Raw genomic sequence first — 26,230 nt, forward strand, 5'->3', positions numbered from 1 at the left:
AAACCATAGGCATGTCTGGGAGAGAAGAATCCAAGAACAAAAGGGAAAATGCAATTTTAGTAGGAGCATGAGATAGAGCACATTTTCACATTCAAGATTCTTCTCTGCTCCCCGGGACCTCTCTACTAAGCCTCTTCTCAATGGCCTGTTCCCACACCCTTTGACGGAAATGTGAATAAGAACGCATTTTATACAGCGGCTGTTATCGCAAAATATCATTCAGAGATATTTTCTAGTCTCATGCCCAAGTTCTTTGATGTGAGTTATTTAAATTTAAGAACAATGACAGAAGATGAAAGAGTAAAATAGCCCTCCTCTACCATGTCTCTGTTTGTAAAAATAATAACTTAATACCATGTATGATGCTACAGTGAGTCAGCAAACATAAATATCTCCAGGGAAACCTTTGTTCTGATATTTCCTACCTAGTGAAATTGTCTGGTAGGGAGAGAATATTAAACAAAATCCTGACTCTAAGCAAGTCATGTTTATTTATATTGGTGTTCCTATTTGTTTTTCCAAACCAATAAGAAACAAAGTTAGCTGTATTTTTAAATGAACAGTTTGGAAATGCAGACATTATCAGGAATTGAAGTATTACCCTAAGTGCCCAACAGTGGATGAATGAATCAAAGAAACAATATATGTATTAGACAGACGGACTGACAGACAGACAGACAGATGATAGATATACAGACAGACTGGTAGTTTTACCTATGATAAAATTATTTCATTTGTAAGAAAATGGATAGAACTGGAGATGACTATGTTATATGAAAGAAGCCAGACCCATAAAGAAAATATCATACTTTGGCTTTCATGTGTGGAAACATGAAAGAGAGGTCTATTTGTGATGTGAAAAGGAAAGAAAAATTATAGACCAAGAAAGGAAAGTAATAAAGGGGTTCTTGTTACACACACACACACACACACATATTCTTATGTATACACTCAGTAATGTCATTTTCATTTTGTTCAATCATATGTGCTAATATATTTCAATCAATTAATAAATGGATCAAAGCCTTAATGAGTTTATATTAACCATCAAGACTAATGAATAAGCATATGTGGTTGTACACTAATATAGGAGACCAAAGGAAAACTCTTAATAATGGGACTAAGATGACTTGAATTTGCTCTCAAATGCATCTTCTGTGTAGCTGTGCCTCATGATGCATGTTCTCTGATTCTCTAATTTGCAGAAATAGGAGCCAGTCTCAATCCATTGCCCATCCGGAGCCATCACTGATGTGTCTTTTGCTAATTATATATTTTTTTTCTCCACAGAACACAGAACTAGCAAAGGGACACCCAAAGAGGAAACAAGCTGATTAAAAGTCCACCTAGAGCTCCACAGCTCGGCATGCACCTGTAAACTGTAGAGCTAGGTGAACAGAAAGGACTATGCTTCCTCTACACTTTGTCCTCACGCCCAGGTCCAAGTGTTTCTCCAGTTCCAATCACTTCCAAGTAACAGCAGTTGTGAGACTAGAATTTTGACATGTGTTTCTTTTCAATAATATTGGAGAAGTCTATGCAAGCCTTGGTTCTATCACCATCGTTGATGGCTTTCCTCTTCACACTGTACTTTTAAGGATAGCTGGACTTGTGAGCACAATAAACATAAGCCAGGCAACTTTCTTCTGCCAATGTCCTAATCATTGGAGCCACAGTCAATACAAAGAGACATATACAAAACAAGCCTTGTTTCAGTTCTGCTATGCAATATGTGTTGCTTGAATTCAGTGAGATTCACAGTAATATTTAAACTTTAGCTGTTCTTTGAAAATTATTATTCATCATACAAACACTATCATCTCCGGGCTCAGGGTTTTGCAGTGGTGAGCTGGGGACATGATTTCAGCTCTTGTTAAAGAAATAAGCACCTTCATCTTGCAAAGTGGTTGGATTATTGTAAGAGGGTTATTATGAGAGGGATCTGAGAACCATGGAATGTTCCAAATGATTGAAACTGGGGAGGCACTTGGGTGTGAGGACAAACAGTAGAGGGAGCACCGTCCACACACCTTTTGGTTCACCTAGCTCTACAGTTCACAGGTGCATGCCGAGCTGTGGAGCTCTAGTTGGCTTTTTGACCAGGCTGCTTCCTCTTTGGAAGCCCCTTTGCTAGTTCTCTGTTCCATGGGAAGAACAGCAACTGAATATAATTAGCATAAGACACATCAGTGATGGCTCCTGATGGGCAATAGATTGAGACTGGCTCCTGGTCCTAAAGCCTCTTCCAGCTGCTCTTCATCATCTCACCCTGCCAAGCAATGCTCAAGTGATCCAGGGAAAAGACAAAAAAGCAAAAGGACTCACCAGAAGAGTGGCAGACTGTCAACACTGCTCACTTTCAGCCCTGCTGGCAATGACAAACTGAAGCATATTAGATACCGTGCTTGAGTGTAAATATTTGCCATCATCAACCACTTCTGCTCCTAGGATAGAGACATGGGGATTTTTTGTTGCTTGTTTTGCTTTTGTTGGGTTTTTTTTTTTGTATTCTGACCTCACTAGAGGTCTAAGTATAGCATCTATGATGTATCATCACACACAAAATCCACAAAGTATAGGAAACAGCAATATTTCTATACAACAATATTGCATACATTATATGCAAAGTAAAAATAAAGGAGAAATGTCAAGAAAAGTGAAGATTTTTCAATATTTGCCATAATTTATGTTTAGTCAAATGTGAATACTTAAATGTATACATTTAGATTTTAAACTTGTAATTCTATATCATGAAAACTATATCTTGTTTTCAAGATTCTGTTCTATGCCTCGCTTACTCACTGTCCTAGTGAATTAAAACTCAGTATGTATGAGTCTCAGAGGTATCATGGTGGTGTGATTATGGGCCTATGACAGGGTCCTTTATAAATCCCCATAACCAAGTGTTGATAAGACATCTGTGTGGGGCTTTACCTGAAAGGCCTTCCGTTGGTGGATCCACTTTGTGACAGTTATGTGCAGGCACATAATTAGGGAGACCTTGGATTAGGTTAGCCATTCTGTATGGAACACAGAAGTTTCTCAGCTGAAGTTGTAGAGCTGTACTTCTGACTACAGTTGAAACCTCCAACCCTTTGCAAGGTTGGGGGCCATAGCAGTGCTTCTGATTTTGGTCCTTAGACCCATGTGACATGAATGGACCAAGGGTGAAACTTCTACAACTAAGGTCAACTTGGGTCCTATGGGTTACATGCCATGATTTTCACCTTTGGTCATATACGTACTGCATTACCCCAGCTACTGTGTGTGATGAATGCGCTTGTTGCCTCTGGGTTGACCTCATGTCATGTTTATTTAGTTCATCTCCAAACAGTCTCTGAGCCTGGAGCAGGACTGGTTTGTTTTGTTATTATCTGATGTATCACAATCCAACATAGTGTCTGTTCTTCTCAAAGTACATCACAAAATCTCTATACTATAGTAACCCTCACTGCACTTCCACAGAACCTCAGCCTCTGATGTGTACAGTCCGTGACAGTGTCACATGCTTTCTCGGTGCTCAGGAGAGGTCAGCAGTAGCACTGAGCACTCACGTTGCTTGAAGGGAACTCTTGAACCCAACCCAGAGTAGAAAGACTGATGTGGCTGCAGCCATCCCTTAGTAATACATCTCAACCAGGAAGTCAAATAGTCTAAAAGAAAAGAAAAAACACAGGTTCTCTATCTCAAAGGCCTACCTGTAGAAGCCTCTTGAAATTATTCATGGATAAAATGAATAATCAAGGAGTGATTGTTGTCTGCTAGTTATGGTCTAGAGTAGCTGAAAGGGATGAATGGATTCATGGAGGGGTGGTGGTTCATATCCCCATTTCACAGAGGAGGAGACTGAGGTACAGTTTCAGTAAATGAGTATAAATGGTGAAGTTAAGATTTAAAATCAGCCTGGCAGTGGTGGCACACACCTTTAATGCCAGCACTTGGGAGGCAGAGGCACATGGATTTCTGAGTTAGAGGCCAGCCTGGTCTACAGAGTGAGTTCCAGGACAACCAGGGCTACACAGAGAAACCCTGTCTCGAAAAAACAAAAACAAAAACAAAACAAAAAAATTTAAAATCAACTGTCTCTATATGTCATCAATCAAAGCTGAGCAAGGACCTTACCACTCACTCACTAATGCAGCAATCCATGGACAGCCTAATTACTTCCAATGTTCCCTGGGAGAATTATTTCTTACATAAGAGAAACACTATGAAAATACTCAGGCCCATAAGGAGCTTGAAAAAGGAAATATGGAAATGAGGAAACCACAGAAACAAAACAGTTTTCATGTCCTCCTCTTAAATCATCCCACTGAACTTTAGAGTGAACTTTAGAGTGGTTTATCAAACCAAACTTATGATGATTAACAATTGATGATTTAAATACAAGATGCCAGAATGGTTGCTGGAAGATATTCTTCTTCTTAAGTCTTATGTCAGAGTCTGGGAATCAGTCATTGAAACCTAGTATATCCCTGAAAATAAAATGGTTTAACATCAATTTTAATTTGCAGGCCACTTCTTCCTCAACATTACATTCTCTATGTAAATGTAACAATTTCTATAGACTATCTTCCTCCCTCCTTCTGTCATTTCCTTCCTCCCTCCCTCCCTCCCTCTCACCCTCCATCCCACCCTCTCTCCCTCACCTTCCTCCCTCCTTCCCTCCCTCTCTCCCTCCATCCCGCCCTCTCTCCCTCACCTTCCTCCCTCCCTCCCTCCCTCCCTCCCTCCCTCCCTCCCTCCCTCCCTCTCTCCCTCCATCCCGCCCTCTCTCCCTCACCTTCCTCCCTCCCTCCCTCTCTCTCTCTCTCCCTTCCTTCCTCCCTCCCTCTCTCCTTTCCCACTCTCCCCTCCTCTTCTCTCTCCTGGTCTCTCCTGTGATTGTTCTTCCTTCAGTGAATCAAACACCAGGAGGATCCCCTCTCTATAACATTCGGATGAAACCCTAGCATGCTTTTTGATGCATGTTCCTTTTCCTAAAGGAACAGCCTTGGGATATGAAAGGGAGGTGAAGTGGGAACTGAGCATAACAATCATGCAAACAGACAGAAGCGCCGGTCTCTGAGTAAACAATCCCTAAAGAGGTTGTCTCTTTGGCACTTAGAAATCTCAGCGTATTTCTGAAGTGAAGTCCTGAACAGGGAGAGATCCTTCCCTCTCCAGACAATGAGCATCTTAGTAAGTTAACTAGTTAAAAACTGCTAGGTTTGAGAAATCGGTCCCTGCGTGTTTTGAGCCTATCAAGTGGTTGCAGCAAGAAGCCTTGACATCCCAGGTAGTCACCCTCCTGCAAACTGCCCCGCTGGACTTCTCCCAGTAAAACCAGTTCGGTGTGATTGTGGCTTCCTCTGAAACCTTCCTTTCTCCTGGGCGGCTCCATCCAACCGAATGGGAGCTGAGTTTGCAAGCTACCAGAGGCGGTAGAGCTGGTGCTGCTGATGTCAGAGCCAGAAGACAGTTGTGATTGGATCTAATTAGACTTTGCGGCAGCAAATAGACGAGCTCCCTGCATGATTGGCTTTAAAGTGGATGGTGCCAAACAACTCGCAGAGGCGCAAAAGTAGCAGCTCTGCTTCTGGAGCCCAGACGAAGAGGAGAGAGCTCCAGGGCGCTCAGGACGCGCGGGAGAATCTTTCCCAGAGCTTTCAGCCTAAGGAAGGGTTCAGCTTTCCAGCGTGCACCCGAGGCTTCCAGCTCATCCGGAACCAAGGGACGGGCAATTATAGAGAAGGTGCTTGCTGAGGAGACCAGTCCTAAAAAGTGAGCCTGAGACTTGATTTGCAAAACCAGAAACACTCCCGACTGCGGCCGCAGCAGCAAGACTAAGAAAGGTGAAATTGCTGAAGGACCAGCTCCTCTCTGGGTCTCCCAACTGGCATGGCATCTGTCCTGGGGAGTGGCAGAGGGTCTGGAGGGCTAAGCAGTCAACTCAAATGCAAGTCCAAGAGGAGGAGGAGGAGGAGGTCCAAGAGGAAAGGTAAGAAGCTCGCTCTGTGAGCGCTCCCGGTGCTGGTGCCCGCTGCAACTCTCCCCTGTCTCTCCCCCTCGTCCTTCCTCAGATCTCGGTGGCCGCTTGTAGGTTTTCTCTTGTCTTCACTTTAGGATGCTTCTGGGATGTCCACCTTGAGTAGGGCACTTGTGAGTTCAAATCTCTTTGTAAATAGCCTGGGGGCTTTCCTCAAGCCAGGAAATTACAGCGAGCCAGCCAGCTGCTCAGCGGAAAATGTTTGGCAGGAGACACTGGGAAGAGAGCAGAGAGGGCTGAGCTGAGGAGCATCCATCCTCTGATGCTTGTATCCTGGGTACCACCGTCCCTACAGGAGACCCAAGGCTGGCACTTAGACACACTTGGAGCCAACAGTATCACAGGGTGCCAAAAGAAACACTCACTTAAGCCAACACACATAAAAAAGGGAAAGAGCTCTCGTCCCAGCTCCTCCCATCCAAATTGTCTCAGAGGAAAAAAGAGGGCAAAACCCTGGCAATTGCCTTCCCAAATTGATTGGCTTATTTTTTTTTTTCCTTAGTGAGATATCCAGTGGCCATGTAAACACTGGCATAGACAAAGAGGACAAAACACGTCCTTGCAGAAATTACTGCCTAAAAAGAAACGAATGCTGTGTCTTACTGGTAGCAAAAAAAGAAAGAAAATTACATCTTGCAAACCAGAAAAGAAGAGGGAACCGGGTGGCAGGTTGCAGCTGACAAACTCAGGCGGTGCCTTGTTACTAATGTTGCTGGAAATGAGTTCACATAACTTAGTCAATGTCACCACAAGCGCAGGGCTTTCACGCAAGGATTTGTGTCAAATTAGCAATTCCTCCAGCGTGGTAAGCAGTGCCCTAGAATGCATCTTTAGCTCATATGCACAGAAGGATAAAAGATGATTCCAAAGTTGTCCCTTCTTTCTCAGAGAGGGGCTTGCATTGATGCTAGTTCTTTGTGAGTTTGTAGAAGTTCAGTGTTCTTACCAGTATCTGAAAGGTGTTTTGGTTTTCTCTAGTTTTTAAAATGTTCGTAGTGTTATGCAGAACGGACACAACTTAGCGAATTGACTTTTAAAAATTGTGCTCATGCAGGATACACAGGGTAGTTGTAGTAACCCTCTTAGAATATCTGTCTATAGATTAGATATGTTAGAGACCTTAAGATAAGTTTCTTCTAGATTGTTTCCTAACTCTTCCTGAATCCCATATGATTCCTAATAGCACAAATTAATCAAAACATAAAACTCTGAAGCAAACGATCCTTGATTATAATCACACATCAGGATCCCTGAGAGCAAAGGAGACCTAACACCTGTCTTTGAATGTTTCAGGACCTTTGATTTCAAAGGGGGTGATTTTATAATTGTACTTTGGTTCTTAAACAGCTCAAATGTATACTTGATGCTCAATTTGTTATCTGAAAACATTTTGAAATGGACTTACTGATTTCTTCTATGCCTATGTGCTATTGACTGAAAATGGCAGGGATATTAAGGAAGCCATGCTTTCAACAGTTCGACAATGAATAGCACTTTTAAAGAAGTAAGAAAAAAAATGTCTTTATACTTCAGGTGTTTGTTTGTGTCTCCTATTTTTTTTAATGGTCTGCTTAGCTATTTAGAACCAAGCAAATGCAGCAATATTTATAATAACACAATTTATAGAAATGTAAGCTAAAGGAAATTCTCATCTTTCTTCATTTTCTTTACCATGAAGTATCAGACATACTACCTTAATACTTATTCTGGAAGGTAATAAAAAGACCCCAGGAAAGTCTTCCTTTACTATAAACTGAGCCATGACAGCCCAAAGCAAATTTTTTACAGCAAGTATTTGTATCCTTAGAAATTTTGACTTTAGGAAGGCTTCAAATTTTCATAACAAAGGCAATAGGTAAGCATATACAAGTCTCTATTGTGTGTAGACCTGTATTTAAGTGGCCTTCTCTGTGGCACCTGACAACAGCTGTTGTGGTAGGACAGTAAAACTAAACTGTTAAATATTCATTTTTACTGGCAAAGTTAACAATATAGATATACATGATCAAAATAAATAAATAAATGAATAAAAACTAGCATACTCAGCCATAGGAGAGAGTAATTGCTTTTTACATCTCCCAGGAAAAGATAAGCTTGTATGTAATATCGTGTATGATAAATGCACGTTTCTTCTACTCCATAAAGAGCAATGATGTCTTTCAATTTTATCTTAATGCTCATATATCTTCACTGAGATGGAATGGCATAGCATCAAGTTTTAAGCCTGACCAACATGAAGGACCACACATGCATGGGAGATAATTAAGGAATTCTAGGAATGCCATTAAGTAGCAAGTGAACATGCTGACTATAAAACCATTTTCATGCATTAATCAATATGTTATTAATGTATTAAACAAGTTAATAAGTAGAATCATGATAAGTGTACATATGCTCATCTGCCAGCCAAGCTCCATTTTAAAAAATGAACCATAGCATCACTTGGTCAGTATGCCGGAGAATCTTTATTTTCTACGTGTAGGCTTAAAAGGTGTCTTGGGTCGAGTATACTATCCAACAGTCTACGCCCTAAACTGAAACACTCTAGCTACAGGCTAACTGTGGTAATGATAGGATGTGATTATTGGTAAGCGCAATCCATCATCTTGGAAATGGGGTGGTTTCTTTCACAGGTTAGGTTTCTGTCACTGTACTACACAAGAAGTAATGCGTATCTTTAAAGATCTAAAAACCAGAGAAACTTGGTCACAGAACATGCCTCCCAGGGTCAGCTAGCAGAAGCCCATGTTTCTCTGCAAGAAAAAACTTTAAAGATGATTCTTGTCTTCTTTTGTTGAGACCTCATATTATTCATCTTGGCATGGCCTCCATAGGGGGTGTTTTCAGTTAGGATTTTCTTTAGAAATCGTATCTAAGTGGTTTACACTGCCTGGACAAATGGGAAGTGTGAGTTTCTCATTTTATAGGACGCACACACAGGCAAAATAAAAGTATACTGAGAAGGACCGTCAAAACATCTCATGTTTATACATGTGTCAATCTGGGGCCTGAACCCATTTGATGTGTAGAATATAGATCTGTTCGGTCCTCCTTCAGTATCAATTAGAGACGTTAGCAAAACGGTGGTTAATAAGGAGCATCTTCTGCCATCACTCACCACTGGGGTATTGCCTTCAGTAGGACGTGAAGAGGGCTCAAAGATTGGACTTATTTCATAATTCCTGGCAGAATGATTATAAATAATTTCATCTATTCAGTGCTTTATAGAGATGAGTGCTGCTGGCAGTAGAAAATAACAGCGTGTAAATACTGCGAAGCACTCATTGAAACCTCAAAAAAATAAAGGTGAAGATTCAAGGCTTTTTGTTCATTTTTATTAGCAGCAGACCATTGCAGGTAGTCCACGAGGGCTACCTCCTAAAATCAGTGTAATTCATAAAAATAAATCAGTAAAAATTTAACCCCTAACCATAGACTGTCAGGATAATAATTTTGAATAATCTTATAACTACACCTTGGTATTCTTATGCATTGAAATGGCAAACATTTTTTTTGTGTGTGTGTGTATGCGTTGTGCATCTGTTTTTCCTTTTGTTGTTGTTGTTCGTATATTTTCCCAAAGAATCTGCTCTCTGGCCTGAAATTAATTTTTCAAACAGAATATTTAAAGATACAACCCACTGTTATATACAGATAGGTAAAATGACTGAAGTGTCTGAGAATGTAAAACAAAAATCTTTTAGCACAGACTTATTGATACCCATCCGAGGTAAACTGAAGGGCACGGTTTATAGTGAGAAGTATCCATCGCCCATCAACTAGGACAGGACTTTAGGGAAGTGTCCAAACGGTATGCAAACACTTATTTGACTGAGTTGATCATTGGCAGACAACGTCTCATTCTCTGGAGCACCTAACAGCAGCTAAGAAGTTGTCTTGAGATTGAGCTATTATTCCAGGGTGCTTGGGTGTCCAGATGTTTAGGGAGACCGGGTGTGATTTTTTTGGAAACAACCCCACAAGGCAGATAGATCCACGAAAGTAAATTGGGAATCTCAGCAAGGTAGTGTGGTGTGGAGCGGAGCAGCCCGAGAACGCTGTGAGATGCAAATAAAAAGTTGGCAAAGGGGACACAGTAAGTGGAGCAGATGGATGGCAGACGCCAGCTTGTTGTGAAATGAAATTCCATGAAAAATTAATGAAATAGAAAGATTGCGCACTGGATGAGGGTGCAGCGGCCGTGTTGCTCTCCATCCCCGGCGATGCTTTAGTAATCCGTGTGGCTGTCATCTCAACGGAGAAAAGACAGCCCGTCTACACCACTGGCTCTTATCTCGCTCGCTGACAGCTCAAGAGGAAAGACTGGATTCCAGGATAAAAATCAAATTGATTAAACCAACCGTTAGGCAGGATCTAATTGCATGAGGGGGTTTTCTCCTTTTCTCTCTCTCCCTTTTAAAAATTTATATCAGAGCTTCTGGTTTCTAGTGACCCATGTAATAACAGTAATTTGAAATTGCTTCAAGGGCGTTAGATATGACGAGTGAGCTTGAATTTAGATTAAAAGTATAAGATTCATGTATTCTTATCCAAATAGTGGCATTAGGGTTATTGACAAAAAGCTATCTCAGAGGAGTATTATATAAAGAAATGCCAAGTGAGAGACTGTAATTTTTGAGACATAGAAAGGTAACACTGTGTTTAATTGAAAACATATATGTGCATATGTGTATGTTACTGTGTGGGGGGAGTGTATGTGTATTGCTTTGTGTATGTGTGAATCTAGACAGGAAAGACTAGAAACATTGGATCAATTTTGTATCCTTCTGTATCTTTTTCTAATATTCCTAGAAAATATAAGTCAGAATTTTTATAACAAAAACTGTTTAAAAAGACCCTAAGAATGAAAAAAGATCACTCAACTCTTTGTAATTTATAAATTTTATTTCTAAACATATGTTACTGTGACCAATCTGGGTGCTAATGACTTGCAAACAAGATTTGTAAAAGGGCATATTTTCTTATCATGAACAAGATATTAAAAGCTCTTAACCAGCTTGAAAAAAAATTAAATCACATTCCAAGTGAGCCATGAAAACCATGAATGTCCTTTGCAAACTAGTTCAACTATTGAACATTACCATTTTCCATGTGTTTCTCTGTGAGCACAAAATAATTTGAAAAAAAAAAAAAAACCTGAGAAAATGAAGGTAAGACAGCAGAGCCTGCTGGCTGAGGCTCTGACAATTCTGATCCTTGCTGCTTGGGTTTGTAGATAACATGAATCTAAATTAACCCCTAATTTTTCAATTAAATGATTTCCTTCGCTCAGAGGAATATAGGCTGTAAGTTCTTGATTGTTTAAATATAGTCATTTATTTATAGCTCTTAATGTATAGTTCACCTAATACGCCAATGTCAGTAGAGCGACATGGCTTTCAAAATTCGAAGAAATCAGGGCGGGGGGAATTCCTTTTAAATTTTGAATACACGTAAGTTTGAAAGGGTCCTTGGGAGACCTTAAAAAGGGCCAATGAAAAGGTGCCTTCAGGATTTACAAACCTGCAGACAGACCTGTGTTTCTACTTATGTCCCTTGCCAGCCTGGAACCAAGGCATCCCTGCTTAGTGATCAGGTTCAGGTTGTCCTTTCTGTTTTTATTTTAGTTAGAAGGAAAGGAGGTTGAGGGCTGTTGTGTCTGGCTGCTTGGATGACTTCAAGTAAAGTGAAAAGTGCAGTTCTAAGCTCTAAATCTGCAGCTGAAAACATGAGAGTGGATCCAGTTTTCCAGGAACCACATCCAAGAATCAGCTACCTATGAGCTGATTTGTTTGGCTTTTAAGGGAATTTTAGTTTCTCAGACACGAATGTGGTGCACAACAGCAGACTTTCTTTCCTGGAGAACTGTGTATCTTATAATAAAGAGTTAATGGAGTCACCTGGGTCCTCTCTATCCATGCAGGGTATTTGATTACTTTTATTTTAGTTATAGATATTGAACATGAAAGGAAGAAGCATAATTCAACTTTATTCTTTTATTGGCTTTGAATAAATTCCACTTGTGTCTGGTTTCTTGATAGAAAGTAGCTAGTAATTGCCCCCTCTGTGTTATGAAATTCAATATATGTTAGAACTTATTATCACCTGTGTTAAATTATAGAAAAGTCAAATAGTTAATATTGCTTTTAATTTTTCAAAATAATAAACAGGTTATATATGTTTATATGAAGGACATAAAAATATTATACCTGAGTAAGGAGCCATGTCTGATATAGGAAACCTTCCTATAAACAAAGAAAAGTAGTATTCATCTTTAAAATTGAAAGAAAATACAATATAAGCTCAGGCAACATTTTGCTTAAATGCCTTAAAGATGAGAATTGAAAGCTTTTCTTAAACTCTGCATACTTCTCAATCCTGAGATCCTGAGACTGGGGGTGGATTTGCCAATCTGCTTCCAATGTAAAGGACAGTTAGAACAATCATGTTTGCTGAACTACTAATCATTCCAGTGTGAGCCCTCTACCTAACCCCCCCCCCCCCCCACGCCTTGTAAAAGCAAATGCTCCTGCATCGAGACAGGAAGATCTGTAGCGTGGGTACCAGGAAGCAGCGGTGCAGGACCTGCTTCTTACACTGAAAGTCCAACTGCACTGAGGTTACAGTGTGCCACTGGACATTTACGTCAGTTCAACATCACAGACCTGGGGTTTTTTTCTGTGGCTGTTGTAATACCATTCAAATGATAATAAGTAAAACAAAACTATTCATAATATACTCCTAAACTCTCTTTGAAGTCTTTTTTTCTTTGTTTTTTGGGGGGTTTTTTGTTTGTTTGTTTTTGTTTGGTTTTTGTTTGTTTGTTTGTTTTGTTTTTGTTTTTGGAGACAGGGTTTCTCTGTGTAGCCCTGGCGGTCCTGGAACTCACTCTGTAGACCAGGCTGGCCTCGAACTCAGAAATCCACCTGCCTCTGCCTCCCGAGTGCTGGGATTAAAGGCGTGCACCACCATGCCCGGCTATGAAGTCTTGAGTAGGTGGAGTGAATGTAATGTTGAAATGATCATCATAACACTTTGAGATAAATTCCTGTGGAGTGCTTTTAAACACCTTACCCATGATGTGCTTTGGATAATATTATAGTTTTAATTAATCTTGGCTGCTCCGTTTATTGGATACAAGATCTTTGGTTTTTGTTTCCTACTGCCTCATCATTTTATGTCTTACATGATTTCAAAACTATGTTTTCACATATGGTATTAAAATGAGACAGAAATATGGGGACTCATTTCTCTATCATCTGAGCCTATCTTCCATGGAAGATGATAATCCCAGTCAAATTTCTTCTTAGGGTTAGGCTGAAACAAAAGTGGGAAGGCTAGTGTTTCTAAAAGCCATTATCAGCTAGGGCAAAACACATGCTTTGGGTTTCTATAATTGCTTGAAAAAATCAACTGTACTGCTCCAAACACATCGCAAATGTATTTAGGGATAAATGCAATATTTCTTAAAAGTTTAATTGCATTCTTCTGAATGCAATTTAACAAACGTGGCAGAAATGTCAGCAAAATAGATTTTGACCTCCTCCAAACCCCAAGTCTAGCTGGGCTCACTCATCCCTGTCTGTAACAGATGCTGAGCTCACATTGGGCCCGCGGTTGTGAAAATAGCTGTGGCCTTAAAGGAGAAGCCCACCCTCTCCATACCAGGCTGAGCTGTAGGCTAAGAACCAAAATATAAAGTCTCTAAAATACACACACACACACACACACACACACACACACACACACACCTATTCCTTTAAGTTTATACAAATGAGAGGGATGAGAAAATAAATGATTTAAAATCACTACCTTTTTCCTAATCCTTAGGTAGACAGAAGCACTGAAATAATTATCTGTACTTCAGAAATTAAAAAAAAATACAATAGTTAGAACCTGAAGGAAAAGCAGTCATCTGGGTTCAACTAAAACTCTATCAGAAAGTGACATGAAAACCCAGTATACATGGTTAAAGCACTTAAAAAAAAATAACTAAATAAACCTATCTTTAAATTTTCTCCCCAAAGAAAAACCACGCTGCAGCAAAAATTATTTGTTAAACATGTAGATGAAATAATAGGGTGTGACAAACCTTTGAAAAACCTCTGAGAAGGTAGCACAAGAAATCCACTAGCTTTGACAGCCCTTCCTGCATGCACACATTAAATGATACTATTCTTAAAAATAGTTCTGATGTGTGTTAATATATTACTTCAATGTGAATATACCCCTCCATTCTGGAATGAGCAAATGGGTGCATATTGAAATTGAGAGATATATTTTTATGACTAAGCACATAGATAGAAAATTCCTTTATTATTAAGGCGAACACATTTAAGTGTGCGTGCATTATTTTGTGTAATCAGCAGAGTTTTAAATCCACTTCTTCATTTTGTGAAAACTGAATCATGACACGGCTTTTGTGTGTAGCTAATGAATAGAATTCAAGTCATTAATTGTATGCTTGTGTGCTTTGTGTAGACTGCTAATATATTCATGTGGAATAGAGAAATGCCAGGCTCAAGATTTAAAATGCAATAAGTATTTATTGAAATCTTGAATATTAAAATGTTAAATGATTTGTCTACTTCTGAAACATCAGTATATTATGGAATTCTGAAAGAAATCATATGGCAAAATGAAATTCTGGCTACATGTGAGAATATAAACACTTTGAGAGGTAGTGGAGAAAATGCTGGTTTGTGGTTGTAGTTTGTAATTCTGAGGAAAATATTAATTGCTTAATTGCAAAAGTTCCAGGGAATCAACAATTGAAATTTCCCTGTGTGCATACTTTGCATGAAGTAAAGCAAATCTTGCCTTTGCCACTGATAAAAATAATCCAACTTCCAACATAAAAGGAAACAACACACTTGTACAAAAGGGTTTTAATGGAGTACAAAGGACACACAGACAAAGGAGAGATGGAAAGAATAATTTAGAGGCTTCTTTTTCTTAAGTTTGATCAAAGTTCACCTCACTTGCTTTTTAATTTATGTAGCTTTTAATGCACAAAGATACATGATTTTAAAATATGAGGCAACTTATTCAATTCCATTCCTTGTAGAACTGCCAAATTTTGCCTTAAACCATACCACCGTGTTATAAGAAATATATTTGGTACATTTTTATTAATCTACATATTTATTAAAGTACAAATATATCTCAATCTCCTAGTATGAACTAGTCTAAATACTACCATAAATAATGCTTTTTCTGTAAGTTTATATTACATGTCAAGATATAAATACAACTGTGTCAAATGAAAGCAGAGGGTGACAATAACCCTTTATGACCCCACACAATGTTATGTTTTATGATACTTATAACAAAAATATGCTCAATATACATTTAAATGTTCCTTATATATAATATAGTCCTGTGTATAATGGGTGTATACAATGAGTTTATAAAATCAAAACCCACCAATAGATTGAGTTCCTTGCATTTCCTTTATTTCAAATAAAACTTCCTAACAAAAATAAGCTATCAAAATATAACACTGCCACTCTTTCCATGCAGGCAAAGCATAAAAGATACTCATTCAGTAGCAGGGGCTGCAGGGTTGGCTCAGAGGTTCAGATCACTGCCTGCTCATTCAGAGAGCCTGGGTTCAGTTCTCAGCATCCACATGGCCCCTCACAGCCATTTGTGACCAGAGTCTGAAGGGATTCAACAACGTTTTCTGGTTTCCAGGGGCACTCACACACATGTTACACAGGAAAAATAACCACACACGCAATTATTTTTAAATGTAAAAGGCACCGGAAATATTATGTCAGTTTTGAAATAAGACATGGAAGGGGTTCAAAGGAGGGACTGGCGGTAGGAGAGGGAGTGTCAATCCTGTTGGAATGTGTTGCAATTCTGCTTAATTGAAACATGTTTTGAAAAAGAATTTCTAAGAGGAATAATCAGAAAATAAAACATTTTTCTACCAAGATTGTGTACAGATCATGTGAGTTATAAGAGCTCATGGGAGGAGGAAGTCAGTGAGGGTTTGCAGGATGACTTCCATCAGACACTTCTGAGACAATGAATTGAAGATAGAATACACTATTCAGATCTTAGGTGTATGAAGACGTGTGAAGGTGGAATGAGGGTGTTGTTACCACCTTCTTTATAATCCCTCAAGAATGGGTGTTCTGATGTGCTCCTTTGCGTTCTCTGGACTTAACAAAGTAATGTCATTGTGTACTGCCAATGCATATTTCTTATAGAATGAACTCATGATTAGATTGCACATTTATAGATGGCTCTGTCTTCCTTTATATTAGAATGGGGTTACACAACTCTGGAGTTTATCCGTCCAACAAACATTTGTTAGACCCTTTTATTTGTCAGTCACATGATAAATAGTAGAGATTAAACAATATAAGCTCTGAAAACTTCCCAAAACAGCCAGAAATCAAATCCCAGTGTGTTCTGCCTTCTCTGTCATTTATGTGGAAGAGATATTTTATAAAACTCCCTTCTCTGAAAACGTGGGAGGCACACTTCTATTGTTTGCTGAATTAGTCCCCAGATGATTGGCATGCTTATAGCTCATCAGTATTCTCATGCAATAAATGAAGGGAAACCATTAGACCCAACAAAGCTAAAAGAACTGTAAGTCTTTCTCTGGGAGCCAGCCTTCTTAGACAGTGCCCTTGCTGCCACGCTGGAGCTCTCAACCCTGCTTCATTTATCCCGCTTCCAGCCCTAGCCCCTGTCATCTCTGTAAGGAGGTAGTCCTCACTTCCAGATACACAGCTACACTCTGCCTCCTAGACCTGTGGCCAGTGACTCAACTTCCCGCTCCAAAATGGTCCAGGCAGTGACCCAGTCTAACCCACCCTCCTTGCAGGTGAACCTGTGCACCAGCAACCGCAATAGCACAAAATCCTAGCACCAAACCAAAGAGAATTACTTAATTTGCAGTCCTTGCTTGTAGTATGGACTGGCAGTCTCTGCATGCAAGAACAGGATAGCTCTGCCATGAGGTGAGGTGATTTAAAGTAAAATTCAAACCTATCTGTCTAGTGCATCTATATAATCAACAAAGGTGTTGCCCCCCCCCATTTCTACTCAATTATATACCTGCCATTTGCCTATCTCTCTACAACCTATCTTTTCTTTATATAATAAGCAGGAGATGCATATAGAACCCACTCACAAAATTTAGTATGAGATGATGAAACCCTTTAGTAGGTCTTACAGTCTTTAGCTACAGTACAACTACTGCAGACATGCCTGAGTATTCCTTTATAATTGTACTGGGATGTTTCAAAGTTTGAGCAATATAGAAGCTAAAGTTGTAGTGAAGAAATTGAAATTAAACAATGTATTGGGTATTATTCGCTATTTGTAAACATTTCTTCAAATAAATAATCCATTGTTCACAATTTGGGTATTAGCACCAATGCTATTCATGATGAATGCACTTCATATTAAATCTGATGTGTCTCAAGAAATGGTCCTTGCCCTTCTCACACTTGGATGTTGGATCTACTGTCCATGTTCTAGCTGGTTTGCTCCTCAACAATCCGAAGATGACTTGACTCCAGTCCTTAAAGTGGTGCTCCCTCATGTCAGAGCTTTTATCACCAGTGTGAAATATACCCATGATGGAGAACATGCAAATTTCATACAGGAATGCCCTGAGGTTATCTTCCAGGCTGAGAGCACTTTTCTTTCATCTCTTACATCATCTCTTCTGTGTTGCCCTACAAAACCATTCCTGCTTTGAGCTGCCCTAGCTTTCTCTTTCCTGGATCCATAGGACCCACTGAGATGTTTTCTCTATGACTCTAAACCCGTTGTCTGTGAGTTGTTCTAATATAATTGGCAAGACAGAATGATGTCCTAGTCTGGACTCATTACAAAAACAGAACCATGACTCTTAATAACAGTAAACAGGACAAAAAAATCAGAAAACAAAGGCCATAATAGTAAATTAATTTAAAAACTATGAATTACTATTTTAACTATAGAGTTTTCACATTATCACAGCACAGAAAAAGTATACTAAACAGAAGAGGGGATGCTGGGTAAATGGTTTTGAATTTAAGAATATTTGCTAATATTCCAGAGGACCTGACTTTGGTTCTCAAGACCCACGTTAGGAACTTTTGTTCCTATAGATCTAGAGAACCATGATTTACATACTACTTCATTCATAGCAAGCAGAAGGTCACAATCCTGTCATTTGGAGACAATTATTAGACAGTAAAGTCAGTTGTCTTATCAGAACCCTTTCCAGGAACATTACCTCTACCTCTTAAAATATATAAATTATGTTTTCATCTCTTTAAAAATCCCTTATATATAAACCTCCAGAGATATGAAAGTTTTGTATAACTGAGTTAACACTAGATTGCATTTAACAGTGTCCAGATTTTTTTACTTGATGAGTTTGTCACATCCATGGCCACAGAATTGGATGTGCACAACGTGTAACTTTTATTTTTTATCATGTTCTGTCTGATTTTCTCATCTTCCGGGCTTCTCTGAAGTTCACCATTGTTAGCTAATAGTGGTGGGAGTTCCTGAAATGAGCTATCAATCACATTGTAAGTGAAGGGGGGTTAAGGTTTTGTTTCCTTACAATAGCTTGCTTTCTTCAACAAATAGAATTATCCTTGTGTGTTATTTTTTTTTATGTAAAAAGAAATTTACAACATGAATGGTGACATTTTTGTATTACAGATAAGAGAACTGTGACTTGGGAATAAAAGTTACTATTTTAGAAAGCTAGATAGGAAAATTATCTGACTTGCGCTTGCCACAAAAGCATGAGAGCGTAAGTTCAAATCCCTGAAGATTACAGGCCGACAGGTGCAGTGAGTCAGTGAACACCAGGGTCTATGAGAGATCTGTTCTGAGAGAGGGTGGGGGGGAGGAAGGGAGGGAGGGAGGGAAGAAGAGTGAGTGAGAGAGAGAGAGAGAGAGAGAGAGAGAGAGAGAGAGAGAGAGAGAACCAGACTAGACCAGACCAAAATAAGGTAGAGAGTGAGGTAGAGATACAGGATAACACTCAGCATTGAGCTCTGGTCTCCACACCCATCCACCACCCACATACAATTACACAAAAAAGGCACTGGTATGTGATTAAACACAGACATACAGGAGACTACCAGAAAAGCACAGGTCCCTGAAAGGCTAAGTCTCATAGTGTGGTGTGAAGATACATAGAATTCAGGAAAGAATAATCTCTGAGCAATAAAGTTAATTGTCATTTAAGGGACTCCTGTGGGGACTTTTCAGTGTTGTTTCAAACCACTGTCTCATAAGCAACATGTCACTAATGGCTAGCACATACAGATGTAATATAAAGGGCTTTGGAGAAGAGTTTTGTATTTCTCTTTCAAAGAAGATTCTGAAGTATATCAACCAAGTTTACATTGCCTTACCAGTCGTGTATGTGGTGTATGTATGTGCTTGTGTTTGGAGTTGTGCCTATATTTATATATGCATCCATTAATGTACACCTTCCCTGGGCCTTCTCTTCCCCAGGTAACATCAGTCATGCAATTTTTTGACTTAAAGATTGAAGAAATATTTATAAATTGCTGAACTAAACTCATACACACAAGCATCATTCTTTTTCGATATCATTACAATAGGTATATTGAATTTCAAAATAATGATTAATCACACCTCACTTAAGTAACTCAAATAGTAAAAAACTGAGTTACATATTTTAAACCTATAATAAAATTAATAAACAAAAGGAAATCAATATGCTATAAATATATTCATAACACACAGAGGAACACACATACACATACGCACACTGTACAAAAGAAATGTCTAGATGAATCCAGTGCTGTCATACAATTCAGCTAATAGTTTTCAATTGAATTAGAGTATGTTATTTGTTCAGCAAAAATCAGTGTCCAAAGTCAAATGCCATGTGTATAGTTAGCCAATTTAAATAGATATTTTCATATCATTCATTTAAATTTATAGCGAAGCCCCCATTACCTTGTGAATGTATGTCTCTGATGCTTACATGTAGTAAATTTTTCACACACTTTGATGCATAAACAATAAGCTTAGTGATTCAGTTTCCTAGATTATGTTTATTCTGTTTTTATGCTAGCAATACAAAGACAAAATCAAAATGAAGTTCCCAGTAAACACATGACAATAAACATACATGCCCTGCTTCAAATGTAGTTAGTAAATAAACAATACTTAAAGATAAATCAGATGCAGCATAGTCTAATTGGACTTTTGAACTCGGGTGTGTGCCACTCTGAGGAAAATAGGTTAAATCATTGAGCACATGCTATAAAACTCACTAGATAACCAGGGGATATCCACTCTCAGTAGAATACATGCAACTCCATTACATACAAATTAACTGAAATGGCTTTCTCCATCTGTTCAAACCTTATTTATAAAGTTGTTTTACATAAACACTCACAGGTAGGTTTTTCTGGGTTTTGAATTTTCTGCAGGGGTATTTTATTTATAATTAATCCAGGAATGCCAATCTCAATCCCCAGAAATGGAAATATGAAGGGTCTTCATGGCTCTGAGCTAACCAAGTAGACAGAGTTGGTCTCTTTAGGTCACTGCCTGGGCTTCTTATGTGGAGGTGCAGGAACCTCCTGGCTCAGAGCTGGGAAGAAGATTCTTGAGTGTGGGCTAAAGGGAAAATTGTATTAGCTTGAGATCCAGATCCCAGTTCAGTGCAATATGCAAGCATCAGGCTACCAGTGTCTGTATTGGACTGAGCTTGTATGTGGCATTCACCATGTCTGGCTGCAATGGACTTTGTTAGCTTCTAATCTAGTGTGATAGCAATGTGTACAAATTGTCTAGCATCCATCTCTCAATAATCGCCAGGATTAATGTCAGAATCCCATTTGATGGGCCCTTTAAATAAAGTGGCATGAACTCTTCTTTCTTTCACTTCACCTCCTACAAAGTTTTGGGTTGTTTTCCTCTCATGGTCACCACTTGTGTTCAAAATAATATTACGTCTACAGAGTCTTGATAATAATGGGTTAATTACTCCCTTGAAATCATCAAGATCATTCTTTTTGCTGAGATGTCTTAGAGCCCATGAAGGCCAAACCTATGGGCTTGAAAATATGTCCTTTAATTAATCTCTCCATTCAAATGAGAACTGATTGTTTTTAATTGCTCAGTGCATTGTTCTCTTATAAGGTCACACAACTGTGTTGATACTTTTGATGTTGTTCTTTGTCAAAGAAATAGGAACCATCGAGTGGATCAGGTTCACTGTAGTTTTAAAGTGATATATGCCTTAGTTTCTGATGACCTTTCAACAGAAGTAAACAAGGTATCACTCACTTCCAAGCTTATAAACAAGAAATGATTATACAGTTCATCTATATATCATCCCCCCATCTTCTTCAGGAATGATTCAAGTGCTGCCCCAGAAGGCAGATGAACAACCTCCTTTCACCAAAAGTTTTATAACCTATCTGAGTAAATTCCTCTTCGCATACACCTGCAGGGTAGGATTTATAAGGAGTAATGCCTAAGGGATCATTCATTATGATCTGGGATTGACAGAGAAACACATGGCATTTCCCATAACTCAGAAATAGTTTTATAAGTTCATTAGCTCCTTTTCTCATCTCTGTGATGCAACACCTAAAAGAAATGACTTAATGGAGAAAGAATTATATTTGCTCACAATTCAGGTGATAAATCCCTCATGGTTGGGAAGTTGGGATTGTGGGGCCAACTCTAAGGTAGTAGGAGGGTTTAATCTTACCTTTCAAGAATCACAGAAGTAGAAATAATGCAACACCAGTGCTTGGCACATCTGTTTTCTTACCGTTTTTATTCAATTCAGAAACCTAAGCCATGAGGCAGTACTACCAACACTGAGGGGCATTCTTATCTCATCAGTTAATCTCTTTGGAACCCCCACCCCCTACAAATGCACCTAAACCCATCCTCATTCATACCCTAAGCATTTCTTTAAGAGATTACATTGACAGTCAAATTAACCATCACACCATTCAATTGTATATCTATTTTTTCCTTTATTTATTTAATTTTTTAATTAGGTATTTTCTTCATTTACATTTCAAATGCTATCCCAAGAGTCCCCCATGCCCTCCCTCCTCCCCTCTCCCCCTCCCACTTCTTGGCCCTGGTGTTCCCCTGTAATGAGGCATATAAAGTTTGCAAGACCAAGGGGCCTCTCTTTCCACTGATGGCCGACTAGGCCATCTTCTGCTACATATGCAGCTAGAGACAGGAGCTCTGGGGGTACTAGTTAGTTCATAATGTTGTTCCACCTATAGGGTTGCAGACCCCTTCAGCTCCTTGGGTACTTTCTCTAGCTCCTCCATTGGGGGCCCTGTGTTCCATCCAATAGCTGACTGTGAGCATCCACTTCTGTGTTTGCATAGCCTCACAAGAGACAGCTATATCAGGGTCCTTTCAGCAAAATTTTGCTGGTGTATGCAATAGTGTCAGTGTTTGGAGGCTGATTATGGGATGGATTCCTGGGTGTAGAAGTCTCTAGATGGTCCATCCTTTCGTCTCAGCTCCAAACTTTGTCTCTGTAACTCCTTCCATGGGTGGTTTGTTCCCAATTCTAAGAAGGGGCAACGTGTCCAAACTTTGGACTTCGTTCTTCTTGAGTTTCATATGTTTCCCAAATTGTATCTTATATCTTGGGTATTCTAAGTTTCTGGGCTAATATCCACTTATCAGTGAGTACATATCATGTGAGTTCTTTTGTGATTGGGTTACCTCACTCAGGATGATGCCCTCCAGGTCCATCCATTTGCCTAGAAATTTCATAAATTTATCCTTTTTAATAGGCTTGTGCTGTAAGATCTAGAATTGACAAATGGGACCTCATAAAATTGCAAAGCTTCTGTAAGGCAAAAGACACTGTCAATAAGACAAAAAGGCCGCCAACAGATTGGGAAAGGATCTTTACCAATCCTAAATCAGATAGGGGACTAATATCCAATATATATAAAGAACTCAAGAAGGTGGACTCCAGAAAATCAAACAACCCCATTAAAAAATGGGGTACAGAGCTAAAGAAAGAATTCTCACCTGAGGAATACTGAATGGCTGAGAAGCACCTGAAAAAATGCCAGCATCCTTAATCATCAGGAAAATGCAAATCGAAACAACCCTGAGATTCCACCTCACACCAGTCAGAATGGCTAAGATCAAAAATTCAGGCAACAGCAGATGTTGGCAAGGATGTGGAGAAAGAGAAACACTCTTCCATTGTTGGTGGGATTTTAAGCTTGTACAATCACTCAAAAAATCAGTCTGGCTGTTCCTCAGAAAATTGGACATAGTACTACCGAAGGACCTGCAATACCGCTCCTGGGCATATATCCAGTAGGTGTTCTAACTGGTAAGAAGGACACATGCTCCACTATGTTCATAGCTGCCTTATTTATAATAGCCAGAAACTGGAAAGAACCCAGATGTCCCTCAACAGAGGAATGGATGCAGAAAATATGGTACATTTATACATATTCTAATTTAAGATAAGGCTCAACACAGGATTTTGTTTTAGTAGTTATTTATGAAAGACAGTTACTAAAACAAATATCAAATACATGGTAAAACCTTTTGGTTCTGTGGAAATTCTTTTATTTATTTAGAGTGTTTTGTATGAATGTTGCATTAAATGGAAGTAAAAAGAAGATGGTGAGATTCCCAAAATTGGGAAAAACTTGTGGGCTACATTTGTGTCTGATAACCTAAATGTACTGGGGATTCGTTGAAAAATAGGCTAATAAAATCTAAGCTTTCACAAATGCACAGAACACAGATAATTTGCTTCACAAACCTTGTATTTCTCTAAGTGTGAACCTTGGGTGCAAGTTAAAGACACAAGCTGAATGTCATCCCAGGAGTGAAAAGAGTCAAATGCTTATTGGTGAAAACTGGTGACATGTGTATTAAACAGGCTGAGATCAACCATACATGGAGTTAATTTTGTCAGACCCCCCCCCCAACGACCCCCCTGCCTGCTCTAACAGATGTTCAGAGCAGCTACATTCTGCATTCTCCTGATACTTTTTCCCTGTTCTGTTTCTTTTCTGGGGTGTTGCGCCCTTCTGTAATGGGCAAAACAGAGTCAGATCCAGCCCAAAACTAGCTGAGAGACTCCATCATGAAGTCACATAAAGGCATGGAATGAAAGAAGCAAGAGGGGTCTTGGTGTGGGACTGAGGGTGCACTGTCCTTCTAGTGTTCCAAAATTGATGTGATATGTGTGCAATGCAAGTGAGTAACAGTCTTCTCAACTAGAAGAGTAAAATAGACGTTCTAGATTATTCTTCCTAGTCCTAACCTAGGAATGAAGCAAAAAATCCAGGCCTAATGTCAAGGGACTAGAAGAAATATAACTTTACCTAAACTGTAGCTCTTCGTATCTCAGCTTCATGATTTGGGCCTAAAGCAAACATCATTTTTTTTCTTGAGTGTACAAAGTTTTTATTAATGTTAATATAACCTAAGATCCTTCATTGCTTTTGTTTCTTTCTGGTTGTATCTTTCTTTCCTTCCTTCTCTCCCTTTTTCTCTCTATCCCTTTCCTTCCTTCATTCTTTCACTCCTTCCTTCCATCCATCATCCTTCCTTTCCTCATTAACACTGTTCTATTTATGAATTTGACATCTCTGTTTCATGCTTTAAAATTCTCATTAAAATATAATATAGTATTTTTAAATATGTTAATTTTTAAATTCTATTTTGCAATTGAAGTTTCCAGGTTCCATCAAATTTCATCTTTAAAGCCAATTTAGTCTTTATTTGTATTGAGAGAGGCTAATATCTTTTCCTAAATCAGAATATAGAAATGGCCATTGGGGCATCAGAGATCTTTATTAGGGACTCAGCTCTGAGGCTGAGCAGCAGTGCACACAAAAGAGGATAGGACTTGTGTGCCACTAGTCAGAATCATGATACTGAGGATGCTTAGCTACCTCCCTGGATCTCCAGAGCTACTCCTTATTCAGAGCATCCAACCTCATGACACAAAGAACAGTTGTCAATACCCATCCTTATCAAATATTCACAGGCCTGTGGCTTCTGACCTAGAGTCTCTCTACGAAAGTGACAGATGCCCTCTCAAAAGAAATTAGGTAGGAAGATACCACCTATGACCTACAAAGACATGTGCACACATGTGCACCAAAGCACACATACACACACACACACACACACACACACACACACATACTCATAACCACATGTACAGATCACACACACTTCAAACACAAAACACATACACATGTACAAACAACAGAATGAAAAGGAGAGAGAACAAGAGAGAGAGACAGAGACAGAGACAGAGACAGAGACAGAGACAGAGAGGAGGGGTGAGGGAAAGGTAGAGAGAATTTATTTGTGAGTAAAATAAAATCAACAAGTTTGAAAGAATATTGTCTTGAAGAGCACTTGTAATCCTGTAAGTCCCTGTGAATTAAACATACAGTTTATTGTTAGCCAAGGTGCATGCAAACCTTAGGAATTTTTCCAGGACTGTTTTATTCTTGTACATATTCTCCATGGTAGCTCCTTGATATTCATAAGAGATATACCCTCAGAAATTTAAGGATGCTAAATCTGCCAAGAGTTTTATAGTGTGCCATTTCTCCCACAGAATAGAATAAAATTTCCAAATGGACTTCTATGCAAGATGTACTTATTTTAAAGGAGAGTTTGAGATATTATGATTTATATGAACTTAAAAGGTTTTGCTGGGGAGTTCTCAGAAATAAGGCATGTTGGTTATCTCCAAGGACATGAAGCACGTTGTATTCTCCATGCTTAATTCAACCTTAAATTTTTGTGGGCTGGGTGACACATGAGAATCTTGCTAAACATTAAAGTTCACGAGACGATAGCCATTAGAAAGTGCTTAGATCATCCACTAGTAGGTCAACATTTTTGTTCCATGATGGAATTTGATACTAAGTAATTAGTGTTAAATTTTCAATTTGCCTGTGGTATATATTTTCTTTCTAGAGATTATAATATTTTTAGAATTTTTAGCACCTTCTTCATGGTTGTCCTTTGCTGTGATGGACAAATGATTATCAGAATGATGGTAATTTTCTAATGACTTAGAATGTGCGTTGTCTATGTAACCAGGAACCCAATGGGTTGGCTAGCCTGGGTCTGGAGCAGGAGTGTCTTATAGGATATCACACAGTACACTGATTTATGAAACGGGAGCCAGGTTGT

The 26,230-nt window shown here is 39.0% G+C and overlaps 1 protein-coding gene across 5 annotated transcripts in view; it reads left to right on the plus strand.

Annotated features, from left to right (window-relative positions):
- Positions 1-5,185: 5,185 nt before the first annotated feature.
- Positions 5,186-26,230, plus strand: part of Adarb2 (adenosine deaminase, RNA-specific, B2) — a 566,237-nt gene continuing 545,192 nt past the window's right edge. For 3 of the 5 annotated variants that reach the window (NR_110345.1, NM_052977.5, NM_001289530.1), the window contains exon 1: positions 5,526-5,980. Coding sequence is in view for 3 of the 5 variants with exons in the window: in NM_052977.5 (NP_443209.2) it covers positions 5,881-5,980 (100 nt within the window). In the remaining 2 variants the exon portion in view is untranslated. Of the gene's footprint in view, positions 5,981-26,230 lie in introns of all 5 variants that reach the window. The other 2 variants (XM_017315647.2, XR_382016.4) reach the window with 2 other exon arrangements.

Source organism: Mus musculus, chromosome 13 (assembly GCF_000001635.26).
Source record: "Mus musculus strain C57BL/6J chromosome 13, GRCm38.p6 C57BL/6J".
Taxonomy (NCBI): domain Eukaryota; kingdom Metazoa; phylum Chordata; class Mammalia; order Rodentia; family Muridae; genus Mus; species Mus musculus.